At 39.8% G+C, this 26241-nt stretch overlaps 1 protein-coding gene across 4 annotated transcripts in view; it reads left to right on the plus strand.

The window, feature by feature from the left end:
* Nucleotides 1-4388: 4388 nt before the first annotated feature.
* Nucleotides 4389-26241, plus strand: part of ITGAV (integrin subunit alpha V) — an 87545-nt gene continuing 65692 nt past the window's right edge. The window contains exons 1-2 of one of the 4 annotated variants that reach the window (XM_012535620.3): nucleotides 4389-4870; nucleotides 15217-15344. In XM_012535620.3, coding sequence (XP_012391074.2) covers nucleotides 4686-4870; nucleotides 15217-15344 — 313 coding nt within the window. In that variant the 5' untranslated portion in view covers nucleotides 4389-4685. Of the gene's footprint in view, nucleotides 4871-15213; nucleotides 15345-26241 lie in introns of all 4 variants that reach the window. The other 3 variants (XM_004276915.3, XM_049712243.1, XM_049712244.1) reach the window with 3 other exon arrangements.

Here is a 26241-nt window from a genome sequence, read left to right on the forward strand (position 1 = left end):
TAAAAACCAGATTGTATGAGATGAATAAACTAAATGCATGTTGGAGAGAAAAGAAATATATAGATGGTGAAATGTTACCTATTAATCAGGCCAGATCTTAATCTTTTGACAATACATGTTTTCTTTGGCTTACCAACATACTCAGTCCTGAGTGGAAAAAATCCAAAGAAGTTTCCTGGATAGTAAATATTTCTATTAAGCAATAGTCCATTTAAGTTAAATCCATTAAAAAAAAAAGAGTTTAGAGAAAAGCTGCATTTTTGTTTTTGAAACTTCGAAAGATTAGTTATCCATGTCTCGTTCTTTAAACAAGGGAATGAAGATATTTCCACATTTTTCCCAGCATTTATCTCAGACTTCTCAAGTTTGTAACTAACTTTTCCTAGTACGTGGAAAAAGTGTTCTAAATGCCACAAATAATTGATTTCCTACTGTTATGAAAATATAAATATATTACTTATAGATGAGGATGAAAAACAATTCTCCTCCTTGATATTCATGGATGTGAGCCAATTTCTCCTTAGTGGACATCATTATTCTGCCTAGTGTGGGGGAAGGAGATATGAATGAGACCAGATGACTTTGTTCCATGGGGGCTGTCAACAACCACCCTAGTTACTCTGGGGAGGTCACTGAGGCCCCAGGTTCTCAGGGGTGGGGAGGACCTTGGAGATCATCACCAGTGCCCTTCCTTGACCACAAGGATATGGAGGTCAGAAGATGTGAAGAGATTAGAAGATGGAATATACATACGAAATTGTCTCTTCTCTTTCATATTAACATCACAAAAAATTCACTTACAACTATTTTCTTCATAATAAAACTTTAGTAGGTTAAGACGATTTCTAGTCTTTACTACCATTGTTCAGTTACTCTTTTATAATTTCTTCTTAGACAAACCTTGCCAAGTTAGTGATGAATACAACCAATAATAAAGTTTCATTAAAATATTTTATTGGTAAACATGCTACAGCATGGATTAAGGGTAAAGATAATTTAAGTAAACTTTCAGATCACTTTGAATATATTACTCTTTTATCTTTGTTACCCTTGTATTGTTATATTATGTATCTTTATACCGCAAGAGGCAACTTAGTGCTAATGGGTGTGAGCTTGGAGTCTGACCATCATGCATTCAAAATCTGCCTCTGCCACACTACCTTTGTGACCTTGGAAAAATTATTTGATCTAGTAGAGAATCAGTTTCTTCGTCTTTAAATTGGGCATATTAATAGAAACTACCTAACAAATGACTTAATATATACACAAAATACTTAGCACAGTTCCCAGTACATAATGAATATACTTAATAAAAATGTTAGTTATTATTGTCTCTGAACAATGGAATTAATTCCATTGTTGTGCTCAGTGTTGAGCTCAGAGGATACAAAAGCAAAAGGCATGGTTCCTGATAGGCGGCTTCCTAGAGGACATGATGATGCCTGATACACATCTTGAAAGGAGAGTAAGAAATAGCCAGGTAGAGGGCATTGTGTAGGTTTGTATGTGGCAGAAGGATGAAGGCTGATTGAGGAGGAGGGCTAATGTTTTCTAGGAAGATAGAGACCTGTGAACAAAGATGGCATTCTGGGGACACCGTAAATAATTTAATATGTAATTGATTTAATATGGCTAAAAGTACTTTGTGAGGTGGGGAGTGGTAAGGGTATGACAGTGAGTAAGATCATGCTGGGGATGTGTCGGATGAGAAATGCAGTGAATCAAACACAGACACCAGGACAACCCTAACATTGAAGGAGCAGATTAGGAAACAAAGCCCAGAAAGGAGACAAGTTTTCTGCCTTCCTTCTCTCCTCTTCCACACACCCAAGGGCTGGCAGGGATCTTTTGTGATACAGAGAGGAAAAGGCAGCTCTCTGTAGGGTACATAGAAGTGGAAATATAATGCTGTACCCATGAAAGTTATATAATGTAATAAACCAATGTTATCTCAATAAAAATAAATATAAAAAAGAAAGGCAGTACTGGGGGTGATGTGGCCAAGTAAATCTCCCTAATAAATAGCTGGGAGAGGAGAGGCAAGCGAGAGTTGGACAAAAAAGCAATGCAACAAACACTGTAGGGTCTGTTGGGTTTAGTGGATTAAGGGCTGTAGAGAAATGGAGAGTGGAAAAAGGGGATTTCAAAAGGGTTTCTGTGGATTATGAACTGAATCCTCCTTGATGTCAGCTGAAAAATAAAAATTTGAAATTCCTCTTAAATTATTTTATGGTAACTGGACTGAGCTCCTTTGATAAGAAAACTGAGGCACATAATGATTGGAGTCATTTGCCTAGGCTCACAAAACTAATTGAACTCAGGCATTTGAATTTATAGAAATCAGTAGAATCAAGATTTTAATCATAGGATAAAGCAGTAGGGGGTAAAATTCAAAGTCAAAATCCTTTTACTATTTACTATTTTATTTTCTCTGTAAAAAAGTGATTATACTTAATGTCAATATATAGTTGTCTTAAATTGGAAAATTGTTATAATGTAGTTTAAAGAGTGCCATGGGAATGGGGGAGGGGCATAGGTTTTCATCTGTAGCATAAAATACACTCTTTCCCTCTCCTATACATACAGTACCCAGCACATTGTGGATTCTGAATAAGCGCTGGCTGAATTGATATGTACTGTAATAAACTCCCTCAATTTGCAAGTTGCTGGATAGATGACCGCTCAAGCCTGACTACTCTGTTACAAAAATGCCTGCATTTACAACCCTGGGTGCCTTAAGATACTGGCTTATCCTGGTTCACAGTCTCCTCATAGAAATGTGGTCCTCATTCACTCAAGTTTCAGGGGGCACATGCATGTTGCCATGGCTTTGGCTTTTTCCTTTTCCTGGTTTTCTCATTTCTTCCCTCCACACCTCTGGTCTGTTGGACCTCTGTCCTGCATCAGATGTTGAGGAGTGAGAGAGCTTACTGGGTCCAGTCAGCGTTCAAACACTCTTCTCCCCTCCCTATCTGGGTGGATTTCCAAGGGGATTGGTTCTCAGGCTTTTAAGGCATAAATGACCCTTTGGGTTTGTGTGTACATACCCGTGGCCTCTCTGTGTACCACAGAACATGGTGAGGAGAAAGGTACATTTGTATTTATGTGTAAGTATTTGTGTAGGATTGCCTGTCTCACATGGTAATTTCCTTTAGGCAAGTGCTGGACCGTATCTTGTAAAACATGCCTGAGGTTTTGCTGCATATCTTTTAGTCACATTTAAAAATCAAAATATATGATGCAATGAAGTACTATATATTCAAATTAGAGACTTCAATTTACATACATATCCCTTCACAGGATTAAACTCAATTAATGTGCATTGTAATTGAGTGTTAATAGTTACATTTGAAATTACTGTTCTAATACTTGTAAGTTTTTAAGATCCAAAAAGTGCTATTTATACTGTTTTGTTCACCAAATTCTTTAGCACGTGATACAGAATATGGGGAAGTCACTTCTCTGGGCAAAGTTTACTCATCATTTCATCTCCATTCATTCATTCATTCAACATTTTAGTGATTGCTTACTGTCTGCCTGGCAAGGTGCTAGGACTTGTGAATATAAAGGAGAAGGTCAAGGTTCCTTCCTCAGTCCCGCTGGCGGGGGCCTGGATGGAAAACACCAGCAGCAAGCAAGCCCCAAGGGACCCCAAGGTGCATATTCCTTCTTCCAACTCTAAAATCGTATTTCTACCCAAATGTCCTAAATCAACCAGTTAGTTATCCGAATCATGCGACTTCCCCTAATAAACTAGGAATAAGGTTTCGACTAATCTGATGTGATTTAAAACGATTTCTGCTGATTCTTTGCCTTGCCCAACCTTTCGTGGACGGCTGAAGTTCAGCTTTAATACAACTTGCCTGGAAGAGGCTGTGCTAGCATTCTGAAAGTTTATAATTAAGTTCAGTGTTTGCGTGTGGGCTCGAGTGGGGAGGAAAACGACCATAATTATAGAGTTTCGGTTGTGAGTGCCTGCGAGGCTTTTAAGTAGCAGAAACACGAGAAACGGATAAAGCTTTCCTCACTTTTAAATAAAAGTCGCACAGGAGTTGCCGGCGGCATTCGGGTGCCCTTGGCGCTCTGTTGGACGCGGGCGGGTGGGGACGCTTGAGCATCTCCCCCGACCCCGCCACCTCCCTCCTCCCGGTCCTGGGTCTGAGGCCCTAGTCCAGGAGTGCTCCCAGAGGGCTCTGAGCGTCTGGGGCCTCGGTACAGGAGCTCTGTTCTCGGGACAGGAGACGACAGCGCGCGCGGAAGTGCGCTCGACTTGTCCCAGGCCGAGGCCGACTCTCTTCCCCCACTTCCTCCTGCGCGTTGGCTCAGCCTCCGGGGCGGCTCCTCCTCCTGCTCTGCCTCCTCCCACAGGCCGCGGCAGCGCTCTGGCTGGGGGTGCGGCGCCCAGACCAGCAGTCCCGAGCCCGAGGCGCGGCGCTGAGCGGCCGAGCGAGAGGGAGGCGAGGGGCCGCCCGCGCTGCTATCCCCGCCCCGCGCGCCCTGCGCCCCACTTCCCGGGCGGCCGCTCGGGAGCTCAGCCCTCCTGCTTCCCCCGGCGCTGTCCGGGACTCGCCGGGAAGCGAGCAGCTGGCAAGTTTCGGCGCGCGCAGGCGGCGGGCCGCGGGCACCGTGCGCTCCGGGCGGGGTGGCCGCGTCTCCGGGCTCGGCGCCCCGCGCGCACTTCGGCGATGGCTTCCCTGCCGCGGCGGCGGCTGCGCCTTCGCCCCCGCCGCCTCCTTCTCCTTCTCCCCGGATTCCTGCTGCCTCTTTGCGGCGCCTTCAATCTAGATGTGGACAGTCCTGCGGAGTACTCTGGCCCCGAGGGAAGTTACTTCGGCTTCGCGGTTGATTTCTTCGTACCCAGCGCGTCTTCGTAAGTGGCCGCACTTGGAAGGGGAGTCGGCCCCCTCCCCCATCGCGCGCACCCACCCTGCGATTTCCCACAGGGAGAGATCTCTGCAAGAGATCCCGGCGCCCTTCTATCCGTTTCCTCTAACCCTCCCTCCCCCCACTGGGCGATTTAGGTTCTGGGTGGATGAAATGCTTGGGGGAGGTGAACCCGCGCACCTCCCACCACCCAGTTCCCCCTTCTCCTCTCCTCAGAGGGAGCGCTTTGAAGCAGACCTGTGCTTGAAATTAGGGGAAAGTCGGAAATCAACAAAGGCTGGTATGGCTGGACACCGCGCCGCCTTTGCCGGTGTCCGGGACTTGGTCAATTTCATTTCCGAACTTCTTTTTCTCCCGTACTAGTTAGCCTTCCCTGGAGTCTTTTTGTTTTTTGGCTTCACAGACTTAAACACCCGTGTTTTTCGCTCTTCCTAAACAAGCCCTTCCCAATTCTTTACTCCTCTCAGTCTGATTCTGTTTCTCCTCATCTCCTTTTCCAGACATTCTGATGACTAAAATGACCATTCTGTCGTAGTAAATTCATTGTGTCTTATCTCTGAGACTGTCAAACCTTTGCACATTTGAGGGTGAACAGATGAATTGGATGTGTCATCTGTTCTTTTTATAGTGATTCATTATTTAGGTCATTGTTCAGAAAGAACAAGCATGTTTGATGAGTTTTCACTCACTAAAGGTCATTTGAATACTGTAGTATTTAAGAATTCAGTTATGTTTCAAATTGCCAGCGTTTCGCGTTGCACAGGATTTGGAACAGAGTTATTGTCATTATTGGATTAAAAGTTGTGTCTGACCTTACCGAACGCTGACGTCATTCTCACCACACCACCCCCTTTTTTAGCGTTAGAAATACTGATGTAATGTGTTCCCTGGATGTCTTCTGATGTTTAAATCTTGTTTCCAAGAGGGAGAACTGTTCTTAGAGTTCTTTCTAAGCTCTTAGAAATTGTAACAACGTATTTTTGTTCTTAATTTTTTTCTATACTTTAAAGTATGGTTTTTTTGGGGGGAGAGGGAGGATAATTGTAATGGTCATTACTTTTTAGTACTATTTTTCCTATTCATACATGCCTAATTTGAGGATGATCTAAATATTTTTCCATGACTCTTACAACATTCGTCAGGATGTATGCTTTTATAGTGCAGAGGATTTTAGTTGCTTCCAAGGGTGCTGTTTTGGATTTAATTTCTACAGAAATTCTAATAATTTTGAAAATATATATTGTCTTTTGTCAAGAGTTGGTACTTAGAGTAGCCAGAGTTAGCACTTAAATACTTAAAAATTGATGGAGTGGTTTGCAAATGTTGCTCTTGATTCGGTGGCAACCCTCTGAGTTCTGTAGTGTAAAGACACATGACAAAATGATAAACTTTAAGTGTTTTTACTATGGAAAATGCAGTAATACTGAACTGTTAGCATATTTCCTATTTTTGGTTGCGAGGCTGGATGGCTAATTTGTGATTAGTCATTGTAGTTGTTGAATATACTATGACCTCACAGGTTTGTTTACATGACCTCCCACGTGGGCCTTTAATGGTAAGGTAAAATTGAACTTGGTTTGGTTTCATATAACATTTTGAAACTTTCTTCAGTGACTTTGTTACTGATAGACTAGTGAGGTCTAGGTATAGCCTAAATAAAAAATATAAATCAACTTTGAGATTAAAAAACCCCAAAATATATGTAAACAAAGGTTTCTACTTCTGTGCTTTTCAGGTTTAACAAAGATTAATGCAAACTTATGCTTAATTTTGTAAAAGGGTACTTTTAAAGTTAACAAGCATTGGAATCCAGGGTGCATGAGGATGCCATTTACAATATTACCAGCTGCATTTATTGTTGTTATTTGGTGTGATAATAAACTTCTAAAGGGAAAAAAAATTCACATAATAGAAAAGTGCTAATTAAAGTTTCCTTTCTTCTGAAGGAAGAGTGCTAGTATTAATGAGGAAGCAAGGGTAATGAGGTCTCCTGCTGCTTCCGGTTTCTATAGGTGTCTAAATACCTCTGGCAAGCTATAGAACTGTTTTCTGTCTCATTTTTCTTGTTTCTTGTTACAGAAAATTGTTATTGAATTATCTCCATATTGTTGTGAAAACTAATGAATCAATGTTAATTAAAAAGAAGGAAAAAGAAAGTACTAAGCAAAAACATTAAGGTGACTCCACAATAAAATTCCTCCAGAAATGAGTCTTAGGTTTGAAGTGAAAAGTCACAAAAATTATGATTTGAAAAATATAGAAAACAAACTTATGGTTACCAAAGAGGAAAGGTGTGGGGGGGGATAAATTAGGATTTGGAGATTAGAAGATACAAACTACTATATATAAAATAAATAAACAACAAGGATTTACTGTATAGCACAGGAAACTATATTCAATATCCTGTAATAAACTATAATGGAAAAGAATATGAAAAAGAACATATATATTATATGAATATGTGTGTATAACTGAATCACTTTGCTGTACACCAGAAACTAACACAACACTGTAAATTAGCTATACTTAAAAAAGGAAAAAAATTGTGAAAAATAAAACATTAGCACTCCCTATTATTTTTCCTGTATGAATTAATTTATGGTGACTATATTGCCAAACTTAACGTAAAATTTAAATACTGTATACAGGCCAAGAAGTAAAGGCATGTTTTTCTTGTGGAGAATAATTGGAGAAATTAAAAATTACACCCTAGGCTTAGTTATAATAATGATATCTTACATTGCTTGACCTATTTTATAATTTACAAAGCACTTTTACTTGTGATATCTCATTCTACTCTACACCATAGACCACCAGGGGAAATAGGGAAGCAGATAAATTCACTCTTACAGAACAGGAAACTGAAGCCGGAAGAGTTTGCAGCCTTTAGCTGTTTGAGTGGGATGGTGTGGGGTAAGGGAAAAGATGGGAACAAAACGCAGAGGAAATGAAATTCAAATTACATTTAATTTTTTGTATGCAAATTTTAAGAAGAAAATGAATAATTTTCTTACTTTTAAGATATGTTATACAGTTCTCATTTTACATATATATTTATTTTAAAATAATGCTATAGTGAGCAACACCGGATTACAGGACTTGCTTTTTCCCGTTAAACACTGTTGGAGCCTTATTTACAGTTACTTCATGTCCTATGACCCCAAAGACAAGGTGTGGGTGAGTGTACCCTGGTCGCAGAAGGTCCCACAGAACATACAATGGTTCTTAATCCTAACTTCCTATTTGCAACACTTAGAGAGCTTTTAAAACCATACTGCTGCCCTGGCTTCATCTTCCATCTAAAAGCAGAGCTCTAACTTTATATTCAACAGCCTGTGGATCATTCCTTCTTGAGTAGAAAGAATTTTACAAAAAATGAACTCTTTTTCACCAAGTGATGTCAGTTGTACCTCTGTTTCTATTAATGGTACCATCATTTTCTCTGTCGCCCTGCAAATAATTTCATATTCCTCCCTCTCATTTTCTATTTTTCTTTGTCTCTCCTACTGGACACCCCTAATATTAGTCAGTGATTAGTCACCAGGCAGAAGATCCTAGAAATTCTTCCTTGTTAATGTTTCCTTTTTTTATTATTATTAATTTATTTATTATTTATTTTTGGCTGCATTGGGGCTTTGTTGCTGGGTGCGGCTTTTTCTAGTTGCAGCGAGCGGGGGCTACTCTTCCTTGCGGTGCGCGGGCTTCTCATTGCAGGCTTCAGTAGTTGTGGCTCGTGGGCTCTAGAGGGCAGGCTCAGTAGTTGTGGCGCACGGGCTTAGTTGATCCGCGGCATGTGGGATCTTCCGGACCAGGGCTCGAACCCGTGTCCCCTGCACTGGCAGGCAAATTCTTAACCACTGTGCCACCAGGGAAGCCCTTGTTAATGTTTCTTGCATCCATCTCTGCTTTCCACTTGTAGTTTGACCAGTCGTTACAAGCGTGGTCTGTGGCACTCAGGTCATCACCCCTCTGCCCATCATTTAGCTCTCAGACCTGCAAAACGTCTTACATGTTTCTAATAGTTTTATCTTTCTGAAGCATCTTTTGATCCTGGTATTCTGCTGCTAAAATTTCCTCGAAAATGTTCTCATGTCCAGAGATAAAGTCCAAACTGCTTAAACTGAATGAAGGCCCCTTTCAGTCTTTCCCAGTCTGCATCTACTTTTAAAAGCTTATGTCCCGTTTCTCTCTTCACCTTTGTAACCATCTTCACAACCCTTTACAAAGCGACACCAGCTTATTTTACTGTGGCTCTGGCTATATTGGTTCTTCTTTTTTTTTTAAAAAAATTTATTTATTTGTTTTTGCCTGCATTGGGTCTTCTTTGCTACGCGCGGGCTTTCTCAAGTTGTGGAGAGCGGGGGCTTCTCTTAGTTGCGGTGCCGGGCTTCTCATTGTGGTGGCTTCTCTTGTTGTGGAGCACGGGGTCAAGGCGCACGGGCTTCAGTAGTTGTGGCTCGTGGGCTCAGTAGTTGTGGCTCGCAGGCTCTAGAGCGCAGGCTCAGTAGTTGTGGCGCACAGGCTTAGTTGCTCCGCGGCATGTGGGTTCTTCCCGGACCAGGGACCAGGGCTCGAACCTGTGTCCCCTGCATTGGCATGTGGATTCTTAACCACTGCACCACCAGGGAAGCCCCTGGTTCTTTTTTCTTATCATAAATAATATATGTGCATAGATTCTATCATCATTATATACTTAGAAGGCAAATCCTATGTTGATTTCTCCTGCTTAAGGCCCAAGGTTTATAGGATATTATAGAAGAGAAGGGAAAATGTATAGGATTTATAGTTAATGCATCTGTTTTACATCACATAAATGTTGACTGTACCTTTTTTTTTTTTAGTGAAAGGTAAATGAGACTGGAATTATAGCTCTTAAGTAACATTCAGTAACACGTTTCTTTCTATATACGTATATGATAATTTTTCAGAAGTTCCTTTTGGTGAAGCCTCACTGGTCAGCCAGAGTCAGCCAAAATATATTAACCATGCTTTATCTTGGAAAAGTCAGTGCTGAAAGCAGCCAAATAACTTAGTTCATTTGGAGAGTTTAAAAAATGTACTTGTCATTGTTTGGCTGGTTGTCTCTCCTTGGTAGTCAAGGTCATGTTCCCTGAAGCAGCTGCCCTTAAAGTACACTTTGGATTGAAAGTGCATCCGAAGGGCATCCTCCTGGTTGGCTTCTCGAATCCTCTTGTCTCTCCCATCCTCTTCCCCTTCCTCCCCCTCTCCGTTACTACCTCCCCTTTCTTCTCTCCTTCTCCCTCCCTTGCCCTTGCTCCGCTACCTCTCCTCCCTCCATCATTCTGTCCCTCCCTCTCTCCCTTCTCCCCCACTTTCCCTCCCTCCCTCTTTCTTCTTCTCTTACCCCTCTTCCCCCAAACACACATTGCTACTCTTTATCTTTCAGAATTTCTTGGCATGATATTAATGGCTTGCTCATATATGTAAACCTTAATTTTAAAGTCATTTAATGAAAATGATTCGAGTCATTTAAAAAGAATGGTGAGGGGCTTCCCTGGTGGCGCAGTGGTTGAGAGTCCGCCTGCCGATGCAGGGGACACGGGTTCGTGCCCCGGTCCAGGAAGATCCCACACGCCGCGGAGCGGCTGGGCCCGTGAGCCATGGCCGCTGAGCCTGCGCGTCCAGAGCCTGTGCTCCGCAACGGGAGAGGCCACAGCAGTGAGAGGCCCTAGTACCGCAAAAATAAATAAATAAATAAATAATAAAAAGAATGGTGAGGATGGGGATCCTGATACTGTTCTTGGGCAAACTTTTTGGAAGGGAGATGGATTCTGTCAGGAGGAAGTTGCAAGCATATGAAACTAAGTTGCTCAGCTTCAGATTTTTGCTGCTTACCAGAGAAATCTCTGTCAGCCTCAGCTAACTCTGTGTATCTTCCCCAACTCTCCACCATTGTCAGGAAATGTTGCAAGCCAACTATTACCTATCCTTTTTTTTTTCTCTCTCTTGAGAGCTTGCGTTTGGGTTAATTAATGGCCCTTGAAAACAGATTTTAACTTTTATTCCTACTTTATTAAGGAGTATTTTATTGTTTTTAGTTCTGCTGTCATCATCTTGTATTTTTATGATGCGTTCACATTTTCTAAGTTTACTTTTATCTAAACTATCCACATTCAGAAATTTTCTTTTTTAAGTAATTATAGTGGGCATTGTTATTTCCATTCAATAGAACAGGAAACTGAGGCTCAGAGATTTAAAGTGACTTTCTCAATTGATTTATATGGTGACTGGAACCTTTAGCCCCAAACTGCCCATTAGACGATGCTGCTTATATTGCGAAATTTTTTCTGGTCTGTCACTTCTTTTACTTTAATTAAGCTGTTGTAGACATTCATTAGACATTCCTAGATGAACTTCAAGTCGTAATGATTTAATATTTTTGTAAGGCGTTTCATTAACAGGCTGTTTTTTGTTATTGTGGCAGAAAGACACAAGACATAAAATTCACCCTCCCGACACATTAACAGGCTTTTGTTTTTTGTAATATGTGTTGCTTTTATAGTCCTTAATTTTCTCATATAGCATCTTTCACCATTCGGTACCCTTTAATCTCTACAAATACTTAATTTTTCTCTCCACACCTTCCTCTTAGGACTTAACATTTGTCTAAGGCAGTCCTACTGTCTTTATCTCTCCATTTTTCTCTTTTAAAACTTTCTATAACACTCTTAAAAGGAACTTAAATATCATGTTGACACTTTGCACAAAGAACTTTATTCCTCAGCTTTTTCCCCTCATTAACCTAGCACTTAGAAACTGAGAATGCTCACACATTCCTTTTATATTATTCTACCATTTCTGTGGCATTTCACCAATGTGCAAGACTGCACATGAAGGTATGCTTAGGAAAACTTGATGAACACCCATATTAGTACATCTAATTACCATCATTTCATGCCTATAATGTGCAAATGGTCTGATGAAAAGCAGCAGTCTTGTTCCTGATCCTATCCAAGGAACTAGAGCTCTGTGCTGCCAATAGTGAGTGCAGTTTCCATTCAGAACTCTCCTCGACGCCCTTTTTTCTGTCTTTGCTGAAGTCTGTGTCCCCTAATAAGTTTCCAGCCCTCTCTGTCTTTAGTGCCAAGTAAAGAAAGTATCTGAAATCCAAAATTAAGAAGAGAAACGTTACAGAAAGAAATTATTTTAAGGATAATTTAAATAATCAGATGTTTATTAGAGGATGATTTCTGCATTCTACAGGGGTTGGTGATAGTGGAGATGGCTTTTTATGTATGGCTGTTTTGATTGAGACTTATAACTATCAAATTTACTTGCTACTCAGTTGTCAATTTAAAAAGCTTTTCTTGAGTGCTTGTTATGTGGCAGCACAAAGATGACTGAGGGTCCCCTCCATTCAAGGAAGCAGTTTATCATAAGGTAGGAAGAAGTGCTTTGATAAAAAAGTATTAAAGATTCTGTAGTGTGCCATGTGAGGACAGTCCAGAAATGAGTTTGCTTGTAGGTTTCTAGGCAAATTCTGAGAATCAGCTCCTGTCCTGATCTCCTGGAACTGGCCATTATCCACAATATGAAAATCATACACATACCTGTGCTCGTATTACCCTTATTAGGGCTATTGCAGGAATGAGCCTATGCCTCTTCAGATGTAGACCTGAAAAGTATACTTATCTGAAATATTTTTTTTTGCCTATCATGTACTAAAACATCATTTAATCCGGATGGGGAGGGGCAGTTTTGTGATTTTGTGGCCAAATTTTTGACCTGTTGAAAAAGGTAAATTTCATATGTGTGTGTGTGTGTATAATTTAGCTGTTAACCAGCTCTGCTGTAGAAAAGGAGGGCATAATGATACTTAGCTGCTCTCCTATTCATGGGAGCTGAGGGCTATCTTAGTCAGCTTTATAATATTTCTTGCTGAATGAAAACTAAGTTGGCTATGAGGAGAAAGAGCCAGCATTGGTGTTTTACTGATGCCAACTATGACTGCATAAAGCTTTATTAAACAGGGTGTGGTTTGGTTGGGAGTTTTGTCTTTATCTTGAGTATGGAGTTTTAAGATAAGTGTACGAAAACGGGGTTCCAGCATTTCATGCAGCCATCTTTTGACTGGTCTAAATATGATTTAGCAGATACATCCAGAAGAAATGAAATTGATAAATAAAAGTTAAAATGAAAGTATTCCATATTTAAGATGTAGGTTTGTTCATAACTTCACAAAAAAGTGAAAAGCAATTATGAGTATTTTCTTTGCCAGAAGAATGTAAGTGGCTTAGTGTTTAACAAGGAAATGAAATGATAATGGTGGCAGCATTTATTGAGGGCCTTCTTTGTCTATCTGTATCCTGTTTTCTTCTCCTATATTTCAGTTAGCTTCTTCTCAGCCTCTTTTACTCTATCCTCTTTCTCTGACTTAAATGTTGTTGCTTCCTCTCTTTCCTCTTCTCTCTGAAGCCTCTCCCTGTGTGAACCCATCCGTTCCAAGTTGACATTCTCAACACGTTATCTCTAAGGGCAGAACTCTCCTCAGAGCAACAGACCACCAATTAGGTGTCTCACAGGTATTTCAAGGTAACATGTTAGGAACTGAACTCTTGGTTTTCCTGTAAGTACTTAGTCTGCCTTCTGCTTCCCTACTCTCTGGGCTTTTCTAGCACAGTAAGTGGTTCTCCCATCCCTGCACTCCAGAAAGAAACCTAGGTGACGTGCTTTATTCTAATCTTCCCTTTCTACCACATTCAAGCCTCCAGCTGTTCCCGTTCATTCTACTCCAGATATTTCCCAAATCTGCCCGTCCATCTCCTTCTCCATCTGTCCTCCCAGCCTAGTTTACCGTCACCTCCTCCCTCAGGTGCTCAAAGTCTCTCGCTTTTCTTGTTCCATTTTTGCCCCCCCTCCCCCTTAATACTTTCCCGATAAGGTGCCACATTTCATTTTCTTTATTAGATTATGTCATTCCCTTGCTTTAAAAAACATTCAGAAGCTTCACGTGGACCTTATGATAAAATCCAAAAGTTTTACCTGGCTAAAGGACCTTGTGTGATTTAGCTCTTGCCAAGCTCCGCAGTTTTATCTTGTGCCATTCCCAGCTTGCTCTCCTTTAGCCACACCTCTTTCCTTGTAACTCTTGGAGACTAAGCTCTTTCCTGCCTTGAGTCTTTGTACCTCTGCCTGGGGCCCTCCCATCCACCTCTCCATCCCACTCACTTAGCCCCTCGCTCCCAACACACAGACACTCCTTGGCGACCTTCTTCTAATCCCGTACATCTCAATTTACTTAGAGGTAAATCCCTTTGCTGCTTTATCTGAAAGAGGTCTCTTCTCCCTGTTCTTTAAAGATAACTTCCTTAGACATCCCTTTATCCAAAGGAAGTGTCTCCCCTCCATTCCTTAGAGGTAACTTCCCTTAATCTAAAGAAGGTCTCCTCTCCTTGTTCCCAAATAATACCTCTCAGCCAATTGTTGGTTCTTTCGTAGCACTTGTAACAGTGACTAATTTTTTTGGCAAGTTTCTGGATTTCTTCCCAAAGGGAATGTAAGCTCCACTGAGAGCAGGAACCAAGATTGTCTTATTCATCCTCGTTTCTCTAGTGCCCATATCTGTGCCTTAGTAGAGGAGACACTCAATCCATATTTTTTTTCTGAATGAATAGAAACAACTAAAGAAAAGATCTCTTTTACTTAAAAATCTGACTCCTGATTATTTTGTCTTTTGCTAATTTTATCCTGTTAAGAAATTGAATAGTGCTTCTATTCTTTGACCAGGAATTCATTAGATTAATCCAGTGAAAAAAGACATCCGTTAGTCACTATTAAAAAAAAAAATTGAAATATGTAGTTTTAAAACAAGATAAGTTTTCCCAATGGAAAAATGATAATATTTAAAATTACCATACTTTAGAACCATTTATTTAGAATCATTTATTTTTTTTGTTCATTATTCAGGATATGGAAAGTGTACAGAAAATCACACACAAAAAAAACAAAAATCAAGACAAATGTCCGTGTCTCTAGCCAGCATATATTTTAAACAAATTAATTGAGCTATAATTGACATATAATAAACTGTACCTATTCAAAGTGTACAGTTTGGCCAGCATAAATTTTTAAATGACATATAACCCTGAAGTTGCCTTATAATGTGTTACTAGGATGAGTAAACTATATTGAATAATGTATGTATGTAAAAGAGCACCAAATGAATAATGAAGGTGGATTATGCTCTCAGTGAGTGGTTTTTAAAGAATATTTGTGGATAAAATCAAGAGAATGATTGCTCTTCCTAAGTCATAAGATATTATTTATGCTTTTGCCACTTAAAGTCTTGTCTTGCCTTTTGTATTTTAGCAGGATGTTTCTTCTGGTGGGAGCTCCCAAAGCAAACACTACCCAGCCTGGGATCGTGGAAGGAGGGCAAGTCCTCAAGTGTGACTGGTCTTCTCACCGTGGGTGCCAGCCAATTGAATTTGATGCAACAGGTAAATGTTGATGCAGTGGTCCCTTTTCTTAATTTCTGTTATTTGATATTTTCCGCCTACCTTTGCCTCTCCCCATTTGAATAGAATTTTATATTTTTAATAAACTTATTTATTTATTTATTTTTGGCTGTGTTGGGTCTTCGTTGTGGTGCGGTGCGCGGGCTTCTCATTGCAGTGGCTTCTCTTGTTGTGGAGCACAGGCTCTAGGCTTGTGGGCTTCAGTAGTTGTGGCACGTGGGCTCAGTAGTTGTGGCACGTGGGCTCAGTAGTTGTGGCACGTGGGCTCTAGAGCACAGGCTCAGTAGTTGTGGCGCACAGGCTTAGTCGCTCCGCAGCATGTGGGATCTTCCCAGACCAGGGCTCGAACCCGTGTCCCCTGCATTGGCAGGCAGATTGTTAACCACTGCACCACCAGGGAAGTCCCTCCCCATTTGATATGTTTCAAAACATGATTTAATTTTTGAAAGTACTTGCTTTAGCTTAAATGTAACAATTTAGTGAAATAATATGTATAAGCACTTCAGATCCCCAGAGAAAGTTATATAAAGACAAATGACTTATTATATGATTTTTTTGTACAGTTTTGTGGCATATAAAAGCCTTAAAAATATATTGTGTTTCCACACTGCTTTGGATGTCTTCAACTTCCCTGATAATGTCAATCTGCAGAAGTCTGGGGAAAATCTGTTAAAATGTTTTTGCACCTCTTCTGAGAAAGGCTTTTGTCCTTTCTCTTGTCAGCAAAATTGACTCACTGACTCCTTAATCGTGAAATAATCTAAAGTCTTGGGTTGTGCTGTCAAAACCAGTTGAGGAATATTTTGTATTCAAGTAGATTTGGTTGACTTAAAAAACAAATTCTTATCCAAAATTTATTGGGAAAATAATATGTTATGGTTCTGATAACATTAAATTTTTATCTAACAGAGACAAATTCCAGTGTCAGATTGTGGTGGTAAGGAGGAAAATAGCATAAGGAAGATGACAAATAAGAAATAAGTTTTACATTTACATCAGTAAAATAAACTATACATAATCCTGTATACATTTGTATTGATATATTTATCCACATATGTGAAAGTTTAGAGACTCCTCAAAGAAATAGTGTGACATTCTTCTGGTACAATACTTCTGCAAAATTTTTTACCAGTTTTGATTTGCTGGCTTTGACAAAATATTTTAAGATAAGCCTGAAGAAAATTAATATTTTTTTCCATATTGTTATTTCTTGCTGGTTCTAAAACATATTCATTCTGGGAATTATAATACCAGTGAAACAGAAATCATGTTGTGGACTGTTACATTTGATATCATGACCAGTACCAAAATGAGTGTCGTTAAGCCAGTTCTTCATAGGGATTGGGTCACATGTTTGCTTTTTTCCATTTGAAACTATCTACATTAAACTTTGTTGTTTTTTCCATGTATGACTGGCATTTGGAAAACCCCAAGAGTATGTAAGTAGGCTCAGTTTTACCACAAATGGAGAAATATACCTGGGATTCAGGATATTATGGGTCAGGGCATTTATATCTTCTAACAACATGTGAACACTAATAAAAAAATGTTGAACTGTTCAGATATATTTCTGTATTCAACACCACAGGTTTTGTGCAGTGCCAGATAATTTATTACTGGTCTTTCTTGAAATTTGGCTTTAGTATTATTTTTATTGAAAAAATTTCAGACAGTCCAAGAGGGTAGAAAGTGAAAAAATAGGACTTGCTCACATTAGCCTGCTTAGAGGCAATCACTTTAAATAGTTTCTTTGATCTTCCTAGAATTTTCTTATTCCTATATATCTGTATATCCTTAAAAAAAAACAACTCACAAATAGGAATATACTAAATATTACTATTAGCTACCTGACTCAGCCCCCCGCCCCTCCCTGCCCAATATAATCTCTCGTAGACATATATAGATTTACCTCATTCTTTGAAAACCACTGATAGTATTCTGTTTTATAGTATATATAGCCTAAATTATTTAACTCATATTTCCTGTTGATGGACATTTAGATTGTTTCTGTTTTTTTTGTAATTTTAAACACTGCTATAGTGAAAATCTTATACACAGGTATTTGTGCAAGTGTGTGAATATGTATGATAAAGTCCTAGCAGGATTTTTAGATCAAAGTATGTGTATTGTTTTAATACTACAAAGCTACAGTAATCAAAACAGTGTGGTATTGGTACAAAAACAGACATGGATCAATGGAACAGAATAGAGAGCCCAGAAATAAACCCACACACCTACAGTCAATTAATCTTCGACAAAGGTGGCAAGAATGTAAAATGGGAAAAAGACAGTCTCTTTAGCAAGTCGTGCTGAGAAAGTTGGACAGCTGCATGTAAATCAATGAAGTTAAAACACACCCTCAAACCGTGCACAAAAATAAACTCAAAATGGCTTAAAGACTTAAACATAAGACATGACACCATAAAACCCCTAGAAGAGAGCATAGGCAAAACATTCTCTTACGTAAATCGTATCAGTGTTTTCTTAGGTCAGTCTCCCAAGGCAATATAGATAAAAACAAAAATAAACAAATGGGACGTAATCAAACTTACAAGCTTTTGCATAGCAAAGGAAACCATAAAAAAAACAAAAAGACAACCTACGGAATGGGAGAGAATATTTGCAAATGATGTGACGACAAGAGCCTAATCTCCAAAATATACAAACGGCTCATACAGCTCAAAAACAACAATAAAAACAACCCAATTGAAAAATGGACAGAAGACCTTAATAGACATTTCTCCAGAGAAGATATACAGATGGCCAGTGGGCACATGAAAAGATGCTCAATATTACTAATTATTAGAGAAATGCAAATCAAAACTGCAATGAGGTACCACCTCACACTGGTCAGATTGGCCATCATTAAAAAGTCTACAAATAACAAATGGTGGAGAGGCTGTGGAGAAAAGGGAAACCTCCTACACTGATGGTGGGAATGTAAGTTGGTGCAGCCACTATGGAAAGCAGTGTGGAGGTTCCTCAGAAAACTAAAAATTGAATTACCATATGATCCAGCAATCCCACTGCTGGGCATATACCTGGACAAAACTTTAATTCAAAAAGATACAACCCCCCACGTGCATAGCAGTACTATTCTCAATAGCCAAAACATGGAAACAACCTAAATGTCCATCAACAGATGAATGGATAAAGAAGATGTGGTACATATATGCAATGGAATACTACTCAGCCATGAAAAAGAATGAAATAATAACATTTGCAGCAACATGGATGCAACTAGAGATTATGATACTAAGTGAAGTAAGTCAGAAGGAGAAAGACCAACACCATATGATGTCACTTTTAGGTGGAATTTAAAATATGGCACAAATGAACCTATCTACAAAACAGAAACAGACTCATAGACATAGAGAACAGACTTGTGGTTGCCGAGGGGGCTGGGGGAGGGAAGGACTGGGAGTGTGGGATTAGCAGGTGTAAACTGTTATATATAGGATGTATAAACAACAAGGCCCTACTGTATAACACAGGGAACTGTATTCGTTATCCTGTGATAAACCATAATGGGAAAGAATATAAAAAAAGGAATGTCTACATGTGTAGAACTGAGTCACTTTGCTGTATAGTAGAGATTGGCACAACATTGTAAATCAGCTATACTTCAATGAAAAAAAAGTATATGTATTGTTTTGATAGAAATTGCAAATTATTTTTCACAGAAGTTTACACCCCTCCAGTGTTTTCTGACATCCATGCCAATACCATTTATCACCATATTTTTTATCTTTGTCAATTTTATATTATATATATCATTATTCTATGTATTATATATGTATAATTTATATATGTAATATATTATTATATTATTTTATATTATATTAATTTGTATTCCTTTAATTAACAGTAAGACTAATCACCTTTGCATTTGTCTGTAAGCCATAGTATTCCTTTTCCTCTGAGCCACTTTTAATATATTTGCACATATTTTCTGTTGATTAGTGGATTAAAAAAAATGAATCTCAGTTGATGGCACTCCATCCTTTTGGTTAGTTAGGCCAAAATTTGGAGTCATGCTTGACATAAAATCTCAGCAAGTCATAGTCTAACTGCTTCTTTGTCCTTCTGCTGCTAACATCCTAGTTCAAGCCACAATTGTCTTTCACCTGGACTGTTGCCCTGGGCTCCTGAATTAGTAAAGGAAAGAGATGGCACACTTAAATTGGGATAGTTTGAGGAGCTTTTATTAAGGGGACTATTTACAAAGTAAGTGGGCACTAGTTAAAATTTGGCCTCTAAGCCTGAAGGGAGAAAGGGAAGGGAGCAGTTACCAGAATCCAGGCAGTGGGGCGAGCCACGTGAGGGAACTGTGGCTTTTGTCAGAGGACAGTAGCCAGCCCAAGGTGACTGGAAAGAACACGGGAATAAAACCTTGGCCTCACTCTCCTTCCTCCCTTTCATCTCTGTGCGTGCTTCCCACTGGCTGAATCCAAGTGGGAGCCAGCGTGCCCGGCTGCCCATGAGTTCACGCTGGTCAGCGTCGTGGGCAAAGAGCAGGGTGGGAAACGGTGGAGAGGAGACCCGGAGGGGCAGAGGGAAGAGAGCCGGCACCCCCCTCGCAGTTCTCCCCGATTCTGCCCTGGGTACCCCTTGCTGTTTGTTCTCTAGAGCAGCCAGAGTGATTCTTTTAAAATATTCAGATTATGACACTCCCATTCAGATTCCACTAATGTCTCCCCATCTGTCCTGCAGTAGCCGAGAGGACTGAGTATTCCAGCCCACCATTTCTATCTTTACCTTCATCTTCTAGTGTTCTCCCCTTCTTCATGCTCTTCCAGCCTCACTGGAGCTCCTTGCAGTGGCTTGTGAACAGTAGGCACATTTCCACCTCACCTTCCCCTGGACTGTTCCCGCTGCCTGGAGCATTGATCCCTCCAGTGTACATTGGGTGCCCCTCCACCACCTCCTGTGGGAATTGCTCAAGTGTCATCTTCTTAGTAATGCTCTGACCAGCTTATTTAAAATGCCAGTTCCCCCTTTCCCACTTTGTACTTCCATCCACTTTTCAGCTTTATTTTTTCCTTAGTACTCACATTGCTATAGAAGTTATTTATTTTTAGTTAATGCCTCTTTCTTTCAATTAGGATATGTATTCCACCAGGATAGTTTTTATCTGTTTTGTTCACTGCTGAAATCCCAGGGCCTAGAACAATGCCTGGTGCCTGGCACAAGTGGTACCCAATAAATTGAATAGATGGATGAATGAATCATAAGAGCTTTTTCTATAGTGAGGAAATAACTAAAGTCCTTTCGTTATATGTTTACAAATACGGATTTTTTGTTCTATTCTCTTTTTGTCCTTGCTTATGATATTTCTCTTAATCATTTTGTATAACCTCTGAGACTTCTCTTATGAAAAGAATATACAAATTGACTGCATTTTTTACATTGGAATTTTTATCCAAATAGTGTTTGAATTTAAGAAAAAAGGAGAATATAGTTTTCAATAATCTAGTCATGAACATGTACATATATCTGGACACAGCACCATTAGACTGTGTCTTGACTGTGGAAGAAATGCTTACAACTTACAGAATCCACCTGAACTTTTCTCACACCTCTGTCCCATCTGAGCCCAAACACAAACATCTCTGCCCCACTGATGCCTTTTATCTTCTCTGTTATCTCGAGGTAGAATAGTGGCTTTTCCCTCTTTCTCTCCCTCGCCCCTGTCTTGTGTTGGGAGACAGTAGCTGAGTGGATAAATGTGGTTTCTGAAGGCAAACTGCCTGGGACTCAAGCCCCAGCCCTGTCGTTTACAGCGGTTTAACTTGCACAAGTTACTGACAGGTTACTACCCTCTCCCTGACTGAGGCATCAACCCTGCTCCATAGGAATGCATTAAATGGAATGAGTTGATTTACATGTGTTAAGACATGTAAAGTGCTTAGTGTAGGGACTGGGCACACTATCATGGCTCACTTAGTATAAACTGGGTTTTTTTTTTGTTTTGTTTCTTGTTTTTTTTTGCGGTACGCGGGCCTCTCACTGCTGCAGCCTCTCCCATTGCGGATGACAGGCTCCGGATGCGCAGGCCCAGCGGCCATGGCCCATGGGCCCAGCCACTCCGCGGCATGTGGGATCTTCCCGGACCGGGGCACGAACCCGTGTCCCCTGCATTGGCAGGCGGACTCTCAACCACTGCGCCACCAGGGAAGCCCAAGCTGTTTTATATTTTTATTACTTCTCCCTTCTCAGGAACCTTCTCATTTAACTCTATGTTCCTGCTCTTCCCCTGCTCCCTTCTTTTTTTTTTGAACTTTCAAACATGGTTAATTTTTTCCTACCTGGAAAACTAATCAAAACAGCTTTCCCTTGAGCATGTGTCTTCTTGTAGCCATTTTCCTTTCTCCTTTTCTTCACAAGCAGGGTATTGAACACGGTGCCTCTCTTCATCACTTCCCATGCTCAGCCATTTCAATCTGGCAGCTCCCTAAGCCCAGCCCAGCAGTGGCCCGAACTGCAATCGCTGGTGGCAGCCTCCTTCAGTGGAGACTTGATCCCTCATCTTATTGAACCTCTCTCTTATAATTCACCTCACTCTTCATTCCTTCCATATTTAATGTCTCCACTCTTTGCCTGTCTGAAACTATTGATATCTTGTCCCCTTACTCCTCCTAACCTTTTTAAAAAAATTTTATTGAAGTATAGTTGATTTACAATATTGTGTTAATTTCTTCTGTACAGCAAAGTGACCCAGTTATACATATGTATGTATTCTTTTTCATATTCTTTTCCATTATGGTTTGTCACAGGATATTGAATATAGTTCCCTGCCTCCTAACCTTCTTGATACCCTTGTGGAGTTTACCCTTTAACTCTTCTTTCTTCATTCACTCCATCCATATTTGCTATACATTGTTGTGTCATGAAAAAGAAATAGGCCATGGAGTCACACAGGCCTGGGTTCAAATCCAGACTCTGCCATTCTTCCAGTGTTACCTTGGGAAAATTACCTACCTTTCCACAGCTGTACTACATTCCCAGGGTGATCATGAAAAGTTTCAATTAGTTAGCTTATTTTCTCTACTTTATTGTGTTTCTGAATCCAGAGGAGACTTTAGTGCTTAAAAGAGCTCCATCCTCATGTTTTTAATATTTGGGAAGTAAAATTTATAAAATTATTTTATTTAAATTATCTCTTACATGATATGGTAGATATTACAACTATTCATTAGTATCATATTTCTGGGAATAACCTCGAATTTCGGTAAGCCCCTGTGACTTTTGCTAGCCAATGAAACATGAGCAGAAGTGTGTCATTGATGGGTGGAGGTGTTTAGGAGTTGGGGCATTGTTCTGCTTCTTCTCTTACCAGATGCCATAGTGAGTAGTGATAGTGTAAATAATAGAACCTCCCTCAGCCTGGGTCTCTGAGTGAGGAAGACATAAAGGTTAGACTCTTACTGACCCACAATGTATGTGTATAAAATAATCCTTTGTTATTTTTGACTAATAGATATTGGGGATGCTTGTTACTATAGTGTAATGCAGCCTAACTGAATAATACACGTAGGGATATTAAAGTTGAGTAAAATTATCAGTAGTCAGCTTTTGGAAAATGGTCATTAAAACTCTTTCCTATTCTGTATGCCAACTCGATCTTCTGTTAAGTTTCTTGTTCTGTTTTACTGGGTCCTGAGTGGCTAAGTGACTAGGTATCATTGCTTATGCTAAGAATAAGCCCCTGGTTGGTATATTGCATTTAGACTGGGAGAAACTGTAAATAGACTAATAAATACCTGATGGGGAAGCCATAGCTTTGGAGTTCCCTGAGTTCAGTGACTCTTACAACTGGCATGTCCTTTGCGGGAACTCTGGAAGCTCTGGCTATGGGGCATTACAAGAGATACCATTCCTATGGGGCAGGAGGCTTTGAAGCATGGGTAGCTGCTGTACCCACCACATCTAGTTTCTTCATACCTGAGCTGTCTCCTGATGAGGCAAAGAGAAGAGCTCTGGACAGCTGTGTGTACTGCTGCACAGGGAAGTTCATGTAAGGACTCTCATCGGGGAGGTTATGCCTGGTTCTGTACTATAGCCTCTAAATAGATTGGTGCTGTGTGTGGCCTTTGGTAGTTTTGTGAGTCTGAAAGTTTAGCTGAGCCCCGAGAAGACTTCCTGATAGTTGTTGCATCAACATTTGAAGTTTGTAACTGTTTGAAGTACTGCTCTAGGCTCATTTGTTTCTTGGGCTATTTCTCTTTAGAAAAAACAGAATAATGACTTTATCCCTTCCTGTAAAAAGAACAAACTTCAGCTAGCTCCAGGATCACCATAAAATTTTTTAGAGTAAGGTACTTTTTGGAGATACTATAAATGCTTGGCGTTAAATAGTATATTATCAATGTCCTTTCCCATTTCCTTCTTCTTCCTTTTAGATCAGGTTCTTCTATACAGGCTGTCAGTGCACTAAGTACAGCCCTTTTTCTTCATTTAGCTGAAATTTATACTTGTTTTCTTTTCTTTTCTTTTTTTTTCTGGTTATCTTATGATGTGTTTGTTTTCCTGATTAGACTGTAAACTCTCCAGAGAGGGAACAGATGTGTTTCTGCTCACCATTGTGTGCTAGTATATGGAGAAGTGTCTGGCATATGGTAGGTTGTATATGTGTGTTTATTGCATGCAGGTGTTGGGTTCTTCGTGCAAAGCAATAAAAATTGACTTTGGCTGAATTTTGCTGAATAGGAATTTATTGGCAGGATATTGGTAACTTGTAGCTTTCTGAAAAATGAGCAAGAGAAGCTAACAGAGGAACCAGTAGTGTAGGGTTTTATTGCTATTGGAATTGCTCTTACTGACTGTGGGGCAACACCATGGGAATAATTTCTTACCCATCCCTGGCTCTCTGCATCACTTGCTAGAGATTCAAAGCTTTTATGGTAGTATCTGACTGAGTCTAAGCCATATGCCTATGAAAGTCAGAAAAAGTCTATCTTATCTGGCACAGCTAAGACATGATAGATTAGAGCTTGTTTAGAGAACTAAAACTTAGGGTCCTTCAAAAGAAGAAAAAGAATAGTAGTAAGAGAGTACCTTTTTCTCTTTTGGGCTGGAAAAAAAGATACTAGTCAGAAAACATCCTTTACAAATCCAGTGTGTATCTGTTACTGATCAATAATTCATGGACCAATTTTATGTTCTGTTTACCAAAGATGTACCTAGATATTAGACGATGTATAATTTATTAGGCTATTTTATTGTGGGTCGTCACATGCATTAAGACATGTAGTAGTAGCTAAGGAAGAAAGTCTGGATTTTGGTATTAGGATAGTGTAACACTTAGTTTCTTAGCTCTTAAAGAGGAAATATGAATACTTTCAGTGTGCTTTTCTTCTTACTCCAGGCATGATTTTGGGTAGAGGGAGAGGAAGGAAGATTTCAGAAATATGTTTGGAAGACCAATCTAAATTTACTTCATTTTAACTCTGAGAAGTAGACACAAATAGATTTATACCAAAATAAATGAGGCATACCTGGAAAGTATCTAATTCTGCTTGGGGCCTTTGAGGAAGGCTTCCCAGATCGGTTGGTGATATTTTAGGTAGCTAATAAAAGATGAGGTAGAATTCACCAGATGTGGAAGAGGGTTCCAGGCAGAGGAAACAATATATGCATAGATTAGTAAAAGATGTTTATGAAGGAAAATCAACAATTCTATGTGACCCGCGTATATGCATCTATCTATAAGATTTATATGTGCAATGTGAGAGAGTTGAGAGCATGTTGAGAAATGAAGCTGGAAGTAAACTGAGGGAGGATCTAAATGAACTTTAAAAAGATATTCTAAACCAGCAGTCCAATGAAATAAATTCACCATCAAGCCTAACACACATAAGAGCATTGTATTAAAAATAAAAGGATCTAGAGCTCGATGGGTAGATCTTGGTTCCTTGCCATGCTAAGTAGATTTGATGTGACCATTACAGAGAAAGTAACACTTTCAGTACCCATTCTATTAATTTTCTTAGTCATTATTTTTGGTAGAATTATACAAGTTACATGAAATAATGAATATTATCATGTGGATATCTCCAAAATATTGTAGACATGCCTTTTAAAAAATTAAGGGAAAATGTAGGGTTCTGCGATGAACAGTTTGATTTAGCAGAAAATTCAATCCAAGATGGTAAGCTTACTTAGTGCTTTGATTTTTGAATGGTATTTGTGCATTACTGAGTCTGCAGGAATAAAAGGAAACCTCAGTCTAAAATTTCTTATTTCATGGATTTGTGAAACTTAGTTCCCAAACATGCTCTCTGTTTTTTCTTTCAAGCTTTTGACTTTTGCTTTTTTGTTTTATTTTGTTAACTTCTAAACATGAACTTTATTACATTTCTAGTTGTGTCCTTTTGTGTGACTTGTCTTCTTTTTCTTTTTCCTGCTGATTTCCTTGATGTAATATGTAAAGAAAACCACAACTACAGTGTTAAAAAGGAAAACCTAGTGTCTTATTTTACATGCCTGTATGGTGATTGAAATATTATACCTTGCTTCAAAATACTAGTTGCCCACTTGGATTTTTAAACCCCTTCATCTAGTGACTCCACAAAATTTGTAGGTTTTTTTTTTGTTGTTGTTTTTTTGCGGTACGTGGGCCTCTCACTGCTGTGGCCTCTCCCACTGCGGAGCTCAGGCTCCGGACGCGCAGGCTCAGCGGCTATGGCTCACGGGCCCAGCCGCTCCGCGGCATGTGGGATCCTCCCGGACCGGGGCACGAACCCGTGTCCCCTGCATCGGCAGGCGGACTCTCAACCACTGTGCCACCAGGGAAGCCCAAAATTTGTAGGTTTTAACCAAGGTTTGCATAATGGCTGAAAACTGATTTTCCCCTAAATTGACAGAATAATCTGAACTT

Source organism: Orcinus orca, chromosome 7 (genome assembly GCF_937001465.1).
Source record: "Orcinus orca chromosome 7, mOrcOrc1.1, whole genome shotgun sequence".
Classification (NCBI taxonomy): Eukaryota; Metazoa; Chordata; class Mammalia; order Artiodactyla; family Delphinidae; genus Orcinus; species Orcinus orca.